Source organism: Cotesia typhae, unplaced genomic scaffold (assembly GCF_013202065.1).
Source record: "Cotesia typhae breed Kobodo isofemale line unplaced genomic scaffold, CoteBio_Ctyphae contig_37, whole genome shotgun sequence".
Taxonomy (NCBI): Eukaryota; Metazoa; Arthropoda; class Insecta; order Hymenoptera; family Braconidae; genus Cotesia; species Cotesia typhae.
The window spans coordinates 465,648-481,886 of record NW_027423745.1 but is presented as its reverse complement, the minus strand read 5'-3'; the positions used below and the strand labels follow the sequence as shown (position 1 = coordinate 481,886).

The following is a 16,239-nucleotide window of genomic DNA, read 5'->3' as shown; positions in this document are numbered from 1 at the left end:
TATCGGGTTCCATCTCGACGTGGGTCGTTACCCGGGCGAGCGGGTGGATTATCGTTCCGAATTCCGGAGAATCCAACAGCTCCTTGGTCACTCACGGTCTTATACCGGGGTGGAGGCTCATCTAATTGACCGCGATCGCAAATGTAACGGTTTCGTTTTGGTATCGTTTCGGTGTTCGACTGATCTAGTAGACCGTTATTCCCCGGGTTCTCGAGATTCTGTCCGGGTAAAACATTATACGGTGACCTGAAACGAAATTACCGGCTATCCTTATCCGAGGTGCCGGTCTCTTCGACGTTCATAGGCCTCTCCTGTTGAGCGTCCTGTGTTGAACCGTCGTCCGACATCTTCGCTTACTTACTATACCCGAAAGAGGTGGGAAAAGGCAAGTCTTTGTACACGAGACAAACGTATGATGTACTAAATGTAACTTAGGTTATTTTATTTTCTGTAACTCACGTTGTGTATTTTATCAATGTAACGGGAGAGGTATATTCAGGGTGTAAGGAGTTTTCTAATATTAACTTAATTATGATTTACTATTAGCTAACTAGCTATTATTATTAAAAAAGTAATATAAATTTATTATTAATTAAATATTATTATTAAACTCACCAATTCAGGAACCCTTACGGTAGATTCACTACTTAATTTTATTTTAATACTGTAATTATGTCCGAACAATGTAACTTAATTTGAATAATGTAGCCTTATTATCTGTAAATGCACTAACTAGAATCAACTCAATGGAATCACTTAAATATTAACAAAACAATTTGTTAAATAATTGTAATTACTTCTGTAATTATTCTGAAATTAATTTCAGAATTGAGTATGTTGTCATAGCGGTGATACTGAATGTAGGTAGCTTGTATGGCACAAAGAACTTTGGTAAATTTTGAATTATTAGCAGACATATCTGAATCGCACTGATAGTCACTTTGGAATGAGCTGTGATCGATGACTTTTTCCGGGGTTTGATGTCGTTTTGAGATTTTTTTCCGCCTCCTCCGGCATCGATATACTGAGTCAGGCCTTGAAGGGCAGCTAGGAGCACTCTCGAATCTGGATGTTGAATTTGAGGGCTAGGAATGGATGGTTAAAAGGCTGCTTTCTTAGTAAAGAATGACCCGAGATTCGTGTCCTTGGTTCGTATTATTTGAACAGAATTATATTTCACAATAATTTTATATAGCACTTATAAACTACTTATTAATGTTTTACACTTTAATTTACGGTTAACGTCTTTCCAGTTTCCCGCAGTAAATAGTGCGTAGCTGACCGAATAATAGTTGAAATTAATGGATTCAAACCGATGTAAATGCGGAGCAAATTAATCGGTTCATCCCTTATATTAATGAACTTACTATTTTTACGTCTGCCGGATGACCGAGACCCGCTTGGACTAAGTGCAACGCAAATTAGAACGAAAGCCTTTACAGACGGCAGCCCGCTTTAACTAAGTGCAGTGCAAATTAAACCAAAAGCCTCTACGAACGCGGGTCAGTTAGTAAAGATAATTGAATTGAAATGGTTTAAGGCGTTTGGCGGTGGTTGCCGCCTCTTTTCAAAGTTACCGCTGCTTAGCTTGCAGAAATCCCCATCGGTCAGTCGGCAATCGCAACGATATTAATTTAAAGGTGGTTTTCGCGTATAGGTGGGTCTTCCATCTAACGCGGGAGTTTCAAATAAAAAAAAAATTTTCGGGTGGACATAACACATACATACAGACATAGTGACACCCTCGCGGAAGTAGTCAGGGAAGCTTCCTGTGACTTCAGAACGTTGAGATCTGATGAGAATTTGATTTTTGCAAAACGGGGTAAAAACTTCCCGATTTTTGGAAATCTTCAATTTTGTTAGCGGGAAGTTAAAAATATCAATTGGTCGTCAATTGCTGCTCGCATTCAAAATTGTTCAAGTCCGCGATGGATAACTGGTTACGGTCGGTAACTGGCTCATCGTCGTACTAGTACGCGGGAAAATCATGACTCGAAGTAAGTACGAGCTCGCGATCGTAGATGGCGCTTTGGTCGGCTAACTGTCTGGGACAGTTCCAAATTCCTCGAGCGTGCTGTCAAAATCAACACAGGTCGAATTTCACATCAATAGTGTGTAACCAGGGTGTTTCGCCTAGGTCCAGTTGGTCGCCCCTTTCCTCCTTGAAAAGGGTACAACTGGGATTTTAGACAGGGTGTCCTAGAAATTGGGAAAGCATGAGAGGGGAAAGACAGGGTCGTGAGAAGTTCGAAAGGGCTGTAAATAATACTGAGAAAATTATTAATAAAATAAAATTATTTATTCAGATAGCTTAACTATGGATTCTAATTCTTTGAGCTCTAAAGTCTGATAAAAGTTTGATAAAACACTATTTTCGGAATTTTCAAACTACAATAACTTTTGAATAAATGAACCGATTCTCAAGCAGTTGGCGGCATTCAACGCAATTTTTCAAGCCTCGTAAAAATTTCTCGAGTTTTGATCGATCAAACTGAAAATTTCGAAGTACTTCTGAAAAAACACTTTTTTCGGTTTTGTTTCGTTCAAGATATCTCTCGACTGAAATAACCGATTTTGACCGGATTGGTGGCGATTGAAGTGGATTTTTGAGGTTAAAAGCTGATTAGTTTTTGGAGTTGAACCATTAAGCCGTTTAAAAGTTATTCCAAAAAAACCACATTTGAAAAAAATTTTTTTTTAGTTTTTTGAAGCCTTAACTAAAGCCATTAAATTAAATATAAATAATTTATATTAATCATGGATTGAAAACTTAATGAGCAATTATTCAATCGTTGTTAATAATTAATTCAATCTCTATTGATTACTATAGTTGTATTAACTAATTATTTAATTTGAGTCATTATTTATTATTCTTCTGAGTCATTGTTATTCTTACCTTCAATTAATCATTATTCTCGACACGTGTTCTACCTAAATTTATTTTAAAAAGGTTATTCAAAAAGTTACACTAATTATTATAAAATGATTACTTTTCAGACTGAAACTAATATCTTTTATAACTAATATTTAAACAGTAGAGAAACAAAGAAAAATGTTTTTGTTTAATGAGTTTACAATGACAAAAATTTCCGTATGGATTCGAGTATTGCAATGTATTCAAGAAACACCTTAAATGTACCTGGGCCCCAGACTCATTACGGGAATCTCCCTGGGCCTCTGTCAAGAGTCGAACGAGACCATAATGATCACACTCGAATTATTTTTTACAATCGTTAAAAAATGAAGTAAAATCGTACTCGATTTTTTTCTAATTGAGAAATGTGTAAAGAAAATTTCTTTACATAACAAAAGCTGTTTGACGACAGTTCAATTCAACGTTTTGTTTGCGTTCAGCAGCTGAGCCACTTAAGCAAATTTTAATTGTACACTTTTTTACAATTTTCTGACATTATTCAATCAATTTCTTACACATTTCAACGGCAATGTCCAAGCAGATTTAATTTTACACTTGTTTATGTTTACATACTGTATAACCTCTGTTACGCTCTCAAAATTTGAGATATTTAATTTTAATTTTTTCTAGGTTTAGCCGCGTAAGGTAGTCGACAAACTCTAAGTGGGCCTTGGCACTAGACCCTCTCTTAAAATTATAAGAACTTTAGGAATGGTTTGATTAGACTTAAAATATTTTATAAGACTTCATAATTTGGGTGGAGTCAGTTCATCTCCAGACATAAGTCCGAGGCCGAAGGTGTTCATCAGCTAACTTACTCAAGCTGACTGCTCTGGATTTGTATCCAGAGTACAAAGAATTATAAAAAGAAATAAAATTGGCAACGTTGCATCTCAGGTTACCCCAGAAAAATCGTCAGAGTCCAGCTCTAACGATGTTTAGGCTAGAGCCCGGCGACTCTCTTATCACAAGCGATTTCCGTTACTTCGCTGATGATGAATTTTATTCATCACCAACGAAGCAGTTAAAAATTTTGAATGATAAATTTTAATTAAATATTATAAATTTAACGGGAACGTAACACATCTCAAAGGTTTTTTGAGTCGCCACAGAGATCTACGTGGTCGTTGCATTACTTTGGTAGTAAAAATAAGAACGTGTTGTTTGCTGCTGTTATTGAGGACACATTTAGTATCAAATAGTCTATGCCGTTAATGCTCTTTCTATTTAAGCTCCACGCGAAACATAGCGAAATTTTTCAAAAGTTCCGTCATTAGGACCAATCCAATTGTTAGATTCCTATGGAATCTATTAAAAATTACGTTGATCACCGCCAAGCCACTTAAAATCGCTCAATTTGTTCGTGAGTTATCGCTGACTAATAAAATTGGAAAAAAAGTGATTTTTTTAAATTACACTGGAACTTCCGGTTTGATCAATTTGTGTCCAAAATTATCTTACAGACTATGAAAAACTGTGTCAAATGCTGCCAACCGCCAGGAAATCGATCGATTCATTCATAAGTAATTGCAGTTCGAAAATTGAGATAACAGTGTTTTATGAAACTTCTACCAGGGACGATAATCTAATCTGTTCTGGCAAAGGAATCTCTGCAACTACTGGTAATTTGTGTTACATAAGTCTGGGCCCATGACTGAACTTTGTTGTACACGTTCTTTAACAGGCTTACTTAGCTGCACAGCTGGTCCTTTAATTAATTATATATAAATTACAAAATACAAAATGAATGACAATCTACACCGGGCGCGACCTATCTACGGGCATGTTTTATGACCCGCTGAATACGAATTTCGAGTCAATTTAGGCCGCACAGCCTTCAATTTCGAGTAAATTGCGAAAAACTCCAAAAGATAGCAAAAATTCGTTGTTTTGGCAAGAAAAAAAATTTTGAGATCTAAGGCAAGCATAATTTTCATGTATTCTAATCTGTTAAATACTAATTTCGATCGTACTCTAATCATAAACTTTTTTAATTCTGAAAAAATTGTAAAATATTCTTATAAAGTGCAAAAATCGTGAAAAATTGGGATTATCTTAATACAAAAAATTTTGTGGACCCGGATTGACGAAAATTTTTATATAATTTAAACTGCTTGATTTGATTTTGTAATAAATTTGGCCCACAGTTCCCTCAAACATTCATAAAATTGCAAAAAATCGATAAAATAGCAGAAAATTACTGCTGAAAAAATGGAAAAAAATCATTTAAACACAATTAAATGAATTTCTTGTATTTTTTATTGACAAAATACAAGATTAAGATTCAGGATCGTACAAAAATTTGATTTTTAACTATTTTTCAAAGGTATTGTACTGTTTCATTCTCAAATGATCTACGGCGTGAATACCTCTTCTTCTACATTTTCCTTTGTTAAGTCTAAATTTGCCATCATGTTAGGATTTTAACTTCTTCGATGTGCAGACTCCATTTTATTGCATGATCATTTGTTCTTGCAATCAGGGCACCTCTTCGGGTCGACGGTGGGCAAAAGAACCATCTGGCAGAGTCCCTGGATTAACGGCCTGTGTGCCGTCATGGCAGGTACAAGTGATGATAACTTTACGATGCAGGGATTCGGAAACCCAGTAACGGCGTCTGGTCAGGGTGAGAAAGCAGCCCCGTAGGCGTCGTCATCCAGCAACTGCAGCTCTTGAGTAGCAAGAAACTTGGCTACTGGAGAGTATACTACTACAAGAAGCAATTTCCATCTATGCAATAAGAGTCCTGATCTATTTTGTTACGTTTGTGGGAAGTTTGGGCTGGTAAAAAACCGCAGAACATTTTCAGATAGATTAAAACGAAATTATGAAGAATGCTTCTGCATTCAAATTACAAATTTGGATTCTGCCTGGGTCCCACACTTGAAATTTACAATTTCCATAATCTGGACTTTACCAACTAGTTCGCATAACTGTTACTTCTGTATGACAGAAATTGACGGTTTTACTTTGTGGAATAGAAGTAGAATACAGTATGCCAATGTTTCATCAGCTATTAAGCCACAGTTAACAGTTATTGTACATGAAACCAAAGCTCTTGAAGAAATGGAAGTAGAAAAAGAAGTGCCAATAGAGGAAGAAATGGAAGAAGAAATTTCTGAAGATCAAAATCCTGAAGATAAAGATTTCGTGCCTGATGGGAAAAAGAAAGACCCTGAAACATTTAGTCGAGAAGAACTAAATGATCTCATACGAGATTTAAATTTGCCTTAGGATGGAGCTGAATTACTGTCATCAAGTCTAAGAAATTAAAATTTGTTAGCTAAAAAGGTAGCCGCTTACTTTTATCGGAATAGAGAAGAAGAGTTCCGGAAGTTTTTCACTAAAGACGATGAGAACTTGGTGGTGTACTGGTCCAATATTAAAGGCTTGAATAATGAATTGAAACTGAATATCTATAAAGACGATGAGTGGAGATTCGTTAGAGATTCATCAACTAGACGTCTCAAAGCTGTGTTGCTTCACATTGGAAACATATTAGCGCCAATTCTAATAGACTAAATTAGTGACAAATTACGAAAATTTAGGATGCTTAATGAATCTAAAATTACACTCTCTAGATTCTCACATCGACCACTTTTCTGAGAATTTTAGGGAGTACAGTAAAGAACAGCGAGAACGTTTTCATCGAAACATAAGTGAAACAGAGACTAGATTTCAAGAAATTAGAATATCAACATGATGGCAGACTATTGCTGGACACTCAAAAGAGATATACCAAAAGAAAATAACAAACGAAAGAGAAATCCACTTCGTAGATCATTTGAAAATAAAAGAGTTCGATACCACCGGAAAACAGTTTAAAAGTAGGAAAAATCATCCTTCTAATTTTGTTTATACGTCATTTTCATAGATTTTATAATTTTTTTTTGCATATCTAAATTTTAATCTTGTATTTTGTCAATAAAAAATACAAGAAATTCATTTAATTGTGTTTAAATGATTTTTTTTCCATTTTTTCAGCGGCAATTTTCTGCTATCTTATCGATTTTTTGCAATTTTATGAATGTTTGAGGGAACTATGGGTCAAATTTATTACAAAATCAAATCAAGCAGATTAAATTACATAAAAATCTTCGTCAATCCGGGTCCACAAAATTTTTGTATTAAGATAATCCCAATTTTTCACGATTTTTGCACTTTGTAAGAATATTTTACAATTTTTTTAGAATTAAAAAAGTTTATGATTAGAGTACGATCGAAATTAGTATTTAACAGATTAGAATACATGAAAATTATGCTTGCCTTAGATCTCAAAATTTTTTTTCTTGCCAAAACAACGAATTTTTGCTATCTTTTGAGGTTTTTCGCAATTTACTCGAAATTGAAGGATGTGCGGCCTAAATTGACTTGAAATTCGTATTCAGCGGGTCATAAAACATGCCCGTAGATAGATCGCGCCCGGTGTAGGTTGTCATTCATTTTGTATTTTGTAGTTTATTTATAATTAATTAAGGGACCAACTGTGCAGCTACATAAACCTGTTAAAGAACGTGTACAACAAAGTTCATTCATGGGCCCAGACTTATGTAACACAAATTACCAGCAGTTGCAGAGATTCCTTTGCCAGATTAGACTGTTTGACTTGTCTAGCTTGGCACTGAATCTGTTCTTTAGTGTTAGGCAACCTGTAGCATTGGACACTGACTATGCTATCAGTCTTCCGGGTTAAAAAATGGCATTTTTTGCTGGCAGGTCTATGTCAATTTCGATCCTGACTTGAACTACGGCTTTTTTCATGTATTTTTGGTTTGTTTTTTGATTATGATTGTTTTTAACCTCAGAGTACACTAAAGGTCATTTTGACCTTAGAATTTTTTTTATCTTAAAATATTTCTCACGTTAGTCGAAATATTCGGGACATCCGGAATATATTTGTGAAGGTGAAACTCCCTTTTTAACGCATACAAAGGGAATGCTACGTATTATTTTTATTATTGTTACAACGGCCAAGCGAAGAGAATGTGGGGTCAAATTGACTCCTGCGGGCACTACTGAATGTCTGTTGAAAAAATAATATATATTTTTTGTTCCACGAATTAAGTGTGCAAATATGTGTAAATTGTAAGAAGTACGAGAAATTTTCGTTTTTATCGATGGAGTAATATTTTTTTACACAATGCCGTATAACCTTCACAACAACTGTGTTCTTCATTATTTGCTGAGAAAAGATTCTGATACAGATGATTTTTGATCTGATCGTGATGCAGAAGAAGGAGCATGCGAGGTGATAATTAAAGAAGAGACTTCGAGTGATTCCTCTGATTGTAGTGATGCCGACGTGCAAATTTCTTTGACGCGGAAAAGCACACTAGAATTATCTTTACGGAAATCGGGATGGCCTGTATCTATTCCAAGTGGTAAAGGTAGCTATACTTGGTCTTCCAAATTCCCGAACTTAAGTTTAGGTAAAAATATGTTTGTAGTGTATAAATTTTATCTTCTAGTACTGGGTGCAACTACCTCAGCTATTAGCATGGATATCAGATAATAAAGATAGTTGTGAGCTTTAGATCTTAAAAAAAATCCATTCTCAGAATTCACTATTCGTTATTCAACTGAAATATGACTTCTTTTTAGACCGTAATCGATTCCGGTCTGAATTCCGGAACTCACGACTGGGCCAATAAATGAAACTGCTAATTATAATGAAATTCATGAATGCTGCAAAATATTCGTCACCGAAAAAATCCGTCAGCCCGTACTGAATTATACAAATTTCAAGATTCAACTAGTGCTGGACGAAATTTCGAAGACTAGAAATACTCTCCAAGTTTATTGTCACACCACAGACCCAGTTGGAATGAATGCTTTCATAGAATTGCTGTATCATGCAGGAATGTAAAAGGCAAATCATGTTGATCCAAAACAGATTTGGTCACTAGAAGATGGCTACAATTTATTGCGTTGTACCATGCTATTAAATAGATTTTATTTTTTAGCTAAATGTCTTAGTTTTGATGATAAATCCATAAGGTCACAAGGTAACAAGTTTGCATGCATTGAAAAAATATGGAACATATTTATTGGAAGATGTCACAGTAATTATGAAGCGCATAAACTATGTACAGTGAACGAACAATTACTGGAATTTCGAGGTCAATGCCCTTTTCGTGTCTAGATCAAAAGTAAACCGGATAAATATAAGTTAAAAATTGTCACCTTCAATGATGTTGAAGAAATTCGTATCTAGTAAGTATCTTTAGACCGCAATGTAAATGATACATTCTCTCTTAATGAAAGTAATTTTTTCTTAATTTTTAGATCAATGCTATTCTTTATAATGAAAAAATTCAAGTCAAGGATGAATTTATTCCTGAATATCGACTCCGAAAAGTAACTAAGCCTATTCATGGAACGCATCGCTCGCTTACATGTGACAACTGGCTTACGACAATCCCTCTGATTGAAAAAATGCAAAAACAATCTTACAATTTAATGATTACCGGTTCTATCCATGGCAACAAGGAGAAGATTTCATTAGAAATCAAAATTGCTGGTAAAGAGTGAACCACAAAATATTGTCATCATGAGTCAATCACGCTTGTTTCATGGGCGCCGAAAAAAAATAACTTGGTGGCTTCCTATTACCTACACTCCACATCAATTAACTCTGATAATTTGAAACCATGTATAATCGAGCGTTATAATAAAACAATAAGTAAAACAGACACTTTCGATCAACTGTGTAAATTACCCACTGTCGCACGTACCACTGAATGATGGCCAGTACAATTTGTTTTTGGAATTCTTGATCGAGCAATTGTTAACCGTCGTATACTTTACATCTCTCAACTTGTCGGTGCTGAAGAGGATAAGCAAAAAAAAACTAAGTGCGCAAGTATGTTGCCAGCAGATAACTATTCACCTAGTCAAACGGTGGCTCTGCAGACGATTGGAAGGTCATGTTTTTTTCAGACAAGGCATCCGAAAAGGAATTAAAGAAATTTTAAATATCAGTCAGTCTTCATTACAAAATAAATCTCGTCCCGTATCGGAGAAACACCGAAGTTGTGCTTTATGTCCTCGAAAAGATGACTACAAAACGCATGCTCTATATTCATGATGTATGCGGGCTATGTGCGAGAAACATCGTATATATTTATATATATATATATATATATATATATATATATATATATATATATATATATATATATATATATATATATATATATATATATATATATATATATATATATATATATATATATATATATATATATAGGTAATGATTGTGTTGGGGTTGAATAATTTGTTATTTTTCATCTTTCAATAAATTTTATGAACTATAAGTCATGGTATTGATTATTTTTATGTGTACCTAGGAATTACTTTCGATTTTTCACTTTAACAAACCGACACTTAGACATAACTAAATAATTACACTGTTTGTGAAATTTATAAAAACAGCTATAATTGCTTGAATCTCGATACTCTGAAAAATGTTGGATTATTTTTTTCTAAATGTCCGTTTAATGTTTGAAACGGGTTATTATTCGAATAAGTTCGTCTTCGAAAATGAAGTTGATTGTAATTAATTTTTAACTTTCCGCTAAGAAAATTGTAAATTTTCAAAAATCGGGGAGTTATTGGTTTCACCCCGTTTGTCGAAAATCGAGTTCTCATCAGATCTTGAGGTTTTGAAGTCCTAGGAAGCTTCCCTGACTATTCCCGCGGTGATATCCGCGCGGGCGCGCGCGCGCGCGCGCGTGTGTGTGTGTGTGTGTGTGTGTGTGTGTGTAACCCTCTTATAACTTTTAAACGGCTTGACCGATTTGATCGCGATTGGCGCCATTCGAAAGGAATTCACCAAACTTAGATTTGCTGAAAATTTGAATCGATGCGGACCAGTAGATATTGAGAAATTGCAAAAAAACTTCAAAAAAAATTTATTCGAAAAGTGGTTTTCTTGGAATAACTTTTAAACGGCATTATCGATCGATTCCTAAAACTAATCAACTTTTAACATTAAAAAACCGCGTCGATCGCCGCCAGCCCTGTCAAAATCGGTTGATTCGTTCGTGAGTTATCGTGAACGAAAGAAAACCGATAAAAGTGTTTTTTCGGGATTACTCTGAAATTTTCGGTTCGATCAATCAAAACCTGAAAATTACTTCTGAGGATGATAAAACTGCGTCGAATGCCGCCAACCGCATGAAAATCGGTTGATTCATTCAAAAGTTATTGCGATTCGAAAATTCCAAAAATAGTGATTTATTAAACTCCCATCAAACTTTTGAGCTCGAAGAGCTCAAAAACATAATAAGTGCAATTTAGAGCGCTTAATTACGAAAGTAACAGGAAGTTGCAGGAATGGCCGTCAGGGTCAATCGTTTTCCTAATTTTTTTACTAAGAAAAACTATTTGATTATGAATAATAATGATTGTATTCGAATGATCATTGTTTTATGTACCAAAAATGTAAAAACGTGAATTTCGATAAAATGCTTAGTTTCTGAGTTATAATTCTTCAGAAGTCAAGTGGGGTTAATTTGACTCAGTGTGTACTCTAAGGATTAATTATTCCTGTTTACAAAAGTACCTTAAAACAAAAGAGCTAATCCGATCTTGATGCTTCAGGAAGAGTAAATGTGATCACTCGTGTATTTACCCTTGTCACCATAGAAATTTCTGTTTATTAGAGTAGAAATTCACATTCGCTTTGATCCTGCACACTCTTTTGTCAACAGCTACCTCTTTTGCTCCCATGCGTGCGATGAAATGTAATCGGATTATTTAGCTATAGTGTTTCAAATTTCTTCGCGCATTTATTAAAAAGTTACTGACGTTAATAATTTAAAGAATTATTAGAGATAATGGAAAGAAACATTTGGAAAACGGTTGACCCCGAAGTCCATCCCTGCAACTTCTCGCTCATTTCATTTCTAAGTACTTAAAATTGCGCCTGACGTTTTTGCGCCCTTCGAGCTCAAGAATACAATTTATGTATCTTTTCAGTTATCCGAGCTCAAAAAGTGAGCTATTCTATGCTTTTGAGCTCTTCGATCTGAAAAGTCTGATAGAAGTTTAATAAAACACAGTTTTGTAAATTTTAAAACCGCAACAACTTCCAAATCAAAAAACCAATTTTTACTCGGTTAGCGACATTCATCGCAGTTTTTTGAGCCTCATAATGAATCTTTGAAATTGACTCTATCGAAGGAATAATTCCAAAAAAACACGTTTTTTGGGTTTTCTATCGTCAACGATAACTCACGAACGAATCGACCAATTTTGATCGGCGCGCGTGTGTGTGTGTGTGTGTGTGTGTGTGTGTGTGTGTGTGTGTGTGTGTGTGTGTGTGTGTGTGTGTGTGTGTGTGTGTGTGTGTGTGTGTGTGTGTGTGTGTGTGTGTGTGTGTGTGTGAGAGAGTGAGTGTGGGTAAGTCAACTGTTTATGATTTTTAAACAGTTTGGTCGATTTCATCGTACTTGGCGGTATTCGATAGAGCTTGGCCAATAATACATTTTAAATACAATTTTGACTGAGTAAGATCGGTAGATCTTGAGAAATCTTAAGAATACTAAGAAAAACGATTTTCTCAATGTGGTTTTTTTGGAATAAATCATAAACGACTCTACCAATCGATTCCGGAAACTACTCAGCTTTTAACATCAAAAAACTACGTCTACCTATGAAACTCCTTTCAGACTCGAAGAGCTTAAATGTATAGAAAAGCTATCTTTTAGAGCTCGGGGAGCTTAAAACAACACACAAATTGAAATTTTGAGCACGAAGAGCTGAAACACATCATAAGTATAATTTTAAGCGCTTAGGTATGAAATTAGCGGGAAGTTGCAGGGATGGCCTTAGGGGTTGACCGTTTTCTTAATTTTTTTTTTAATTTATTTGAAATGGCTTAATGGATTAACTCTTATTCTAATCAGATCTAAGTGTTAATAAATCCTTTCGAATGACGTGTCATCGAATTCAATCGGTTGATTAGTTTTTGAGAAATCGCACGACTAAAATTTATTTACACATACACACACATACACTCACACACACACGCGTGCGCGCGCAGCCTGACACCTCGACGGGAATAGTCAAAATGGGTTCCTAGGATCTCAAAACCAGGAGATCCAATGAAAACTCGACTTTCGAAAATTATACCGAAATCAAGAACTCCCTTTTACTGGAAAATTTCAAATTTTCTTAATGGGAAATTAAAAAAAAAATCACGATAACTGTAACAAAAAATTTTTAACCTCAACAAACCGTTCTGCATATGGTATATACATACTCGGTAGTCTGGTTTGAAAACGGAACTTGGCGCTAGACTCTACCGATAATTAGTTCGTTAAATGTCTTTTACTTTACAGGTGATGCAACTCAACTTGATTTGGATGGATTATTGTATATTGGTGGAATCGGAGTTCCTTTTGCTTCTTTGACCATACCACCTGTTTTCTGGAGCACCGCTTCTCAACGAGGATTTGTCGGTTGTATGCGAGATTTAGTTATAAATGGACAATCGATAGACGTTGCTGGATATGCACAACAACAAGATTCTGGCAAGTGGAATGGCACAAAATAGAAATTATGACTGTTAGTTTAGTATTTCTCCATAAATAATGTAATTAGATCCGTACTTACAATGTTGAAAGTATCTATAGTAATTCTAGGAATAATGCATTAGAATTCAAAGTAATAACATGTGGTTCCATTATCAATACGGTTAAGCTTGTTGATGATCAGTATAATAATTAGAAGACATAAACACTAAAGAACATTCAAATTTCAATATAAATTCTAACGATATAATAAGTAATACTTCAATTACATTTTAAAGAATTTATTTGTCAATAAACCTAATAATTTAATAGTCAGTTTTTTCGATGAAAACTAATTGCTCTCATGGTAGGCCACAGAGCAAGCTATTTCACACACAGATACTTGACAGTGTTCACATTGCCATGTACTTCTGACGATATTGCCATTTTCCCGAGTAATTTCCATTGATGATCTACATAACACATGATTTTTGAGAACTTTTTATTAAGTTACGTTCAATTTTAGATTTTAAGTTAACAGTTCCGGAACTCCTTAGCTGTAGTCTGGGCTGTCCTAGTTACTTTTTTCGGTAACTGAAAAAGTAATTCGGACCGCCCAGACCGGGAATCGAACCCGGATTCCCCTTTCCTTTTCCGGGACTGTCCGGGTAGCCATATATAAAAGCTAAATTTGTCATTAAAGACAAATTTGGGAATTAGGGAAATAAAGGATAAGGGGGAAGGGGAGGACCTTTACTCAGTAGGAATTTTCGGTAACTGAAAAAAGTAACTCGGACAGCTCAGACCGGGACTCGAACCCGGATCGTTTGGTTACGCGCCAAAGGCTCTAGCAGTTAAGCTATCCGAGACACTGTCCGTAATTACTATTCAGTCACCTAATAAGACCTATCGAGTAATAAACGCCACCGTCCATCTTACGGTAAAGAGCCATATATAATAGCTAAATATTAGGGAGTAGGTTCAGCAGTCGGATCTAACAGTAGTTGGTTAACTAGGTTTATACGAAATCGTAGCTAGTTAGGAACGCAGTTAGTCAGAGATTGTGAATTGGCTTTTGTATACAAGAGGAGAGAATCAATAATTTCTACGATAATTACATAAAATAAAGTAAATTTCCACCATAGTTTGGCTAGAGGAATAGAGCGAGAATAGAGCAAGAACAAAAATTTTGATATGGTTGTAGTTCAGGCTGTAACTAATATATTGAGAATATGTGGTTTGAAACTTTTAAGATTAGTTCCGTCGTTTGGCAGAGATCGTGTACGTTAACCAAGAAAACGAAGTTCTATAGTAAGTGCCATTAAAGTTTTTTTTATTAGAGAAAACCTAAAGAACGGTTCACCCTGCAAACCATTCTTGAAACTTCCTGTTATAAAGGAGTTCAAAATGCTCAGTAGGTTCTTTATTTACAAGTTTCAACCTCTTCAAACTCATAAATGCACTAGTCTAAATAATTAAGGGATATAAAAACATTCTTAATTTTTTGGTAATTTTCAACGAGCTGTAACTTAAAGAAAAATAATTGTTCGGCACAAAAAAATTGTAGCTCCATGTGTCTAGTTTTCAAAGAGAATTATGAAAATTTTTCGTAATTTTCAGGTCTGGAAAAATTCTACGAAAACTAAAAAAAAAAAAATAGGAATACGGTAGACCTTGAAGGTCATCCGTACAATTTCCCGCTAATTCCATGCCTAGGAGCATAAAACTGCACTAATATTGTTTTTGAGCTCTTCGAGCTTAAAAGTCTGATAGAAGTATCATAGAACAATGTTATTTAAATTTTCAAACCACACTAACTTTACAATAAATCAACCGATTTTCTCACCGTTGGCAGAATTTGACGCAATTTTTTTAGTTTCATGATGAATCTTCAAGTTTGAATTGATAAAATTAGGAAATTTGGAGTAATTCCGAAAAAACACTTTTTTTGGTTTTTTTTCGTTCATGATATTTCTTGAACGAGTAGACCAATTTTGACCGATTAAGAAAACGGTCAACCCCTAAGGCCATCCCTGCAACTTCCCGCTAATTTCATACCTAAGCGCTTAAAATTATACTTATGATGTGTTTCAGCTCTTCGTGCTCAAAATTTCAATTTGTGTGTTGTTTTAAGCTCCCCGAGCTCTAAAAGATAGCTTTTCTATACATTTAAGCTCTTCGAGTCTGAAAGGAGTTTCATAGGTAGACGTAGTTTTTTGATGTTAAAAGCTGAGTAGTTTCCGGAATCGATTGGTAGAGTCGTTTATGATTTATTCCAAAAAAACCACATTGAGAAAATCGTTTTTCTTAGTATTCTTAAGATTTCTCAAGATCTACCGATCTTACTCAGTCAAAATTGTATTTAAAATGTATTATTGGCCAAGCTCTATCGAATACCGCCAAGTACGATGAAATCGACCAAACTGTTTAAAAATCATAAACAGTTGACTTACCCACACTCACTCTCTTTCACACACACACACACACACACACACACACACACACACACACACACACACACACACACACACACACACACACACACACACACACACACACACACACACACACACACACACACACACACACACACACAGTGACAACATCGCGGGGGTAGTCAGGGAAGCTTCCTGTGACCTTCAAACGTCGAGATCTGATGAAAACTCGTTTTTTGCAAAACGGGGTGAAAACAATAACTTCCCGATTTTTGAAAATCTGAGATTTTTAGTGAGAAGTTGAAAATTGTTGGTCCTATTAACCGTGAAATTGATGAGAATGTATATTCTCTATTAGAAGAAAAATCCGTCC

The 16,239-nt window shown here is 35.1% G+C and overlaps 1 protein-coding gene and 1 long non-coding RNA gene across 2 annotated transcripts in view; one reads left to right on the top strand and one right to left on the bottom strand.

Annotated features, from left to right (window-relative positions):
- Positions 1-16,239, top strand: part of LOC141526874 (neurexin 1-like) — a 703,605-nt gene that overhangs the window by 243,564 nt on the left and 443,802 nt on the right. The window contains exon 8 of the mRNA XM_074242012.1: positions 13,261-13,452. Within this exon, the coding sequence (XP_074098113.1) occupies positions 13,261-13,452 (192 nt within the window). The remainder of the gene's footprint in view (positions 1-13,260; positions 13,453-16,239) is intronic.
- LOC141526878 (uncharacterized) overlaps positions 1-16,239 on the bottom strand; it is a 254,810-nt gene that overhangs the window by 160,833 nt on the left and 77,738 nt on the right. The gene's annotated exons all lie outside the window — the stretch shown is intronic.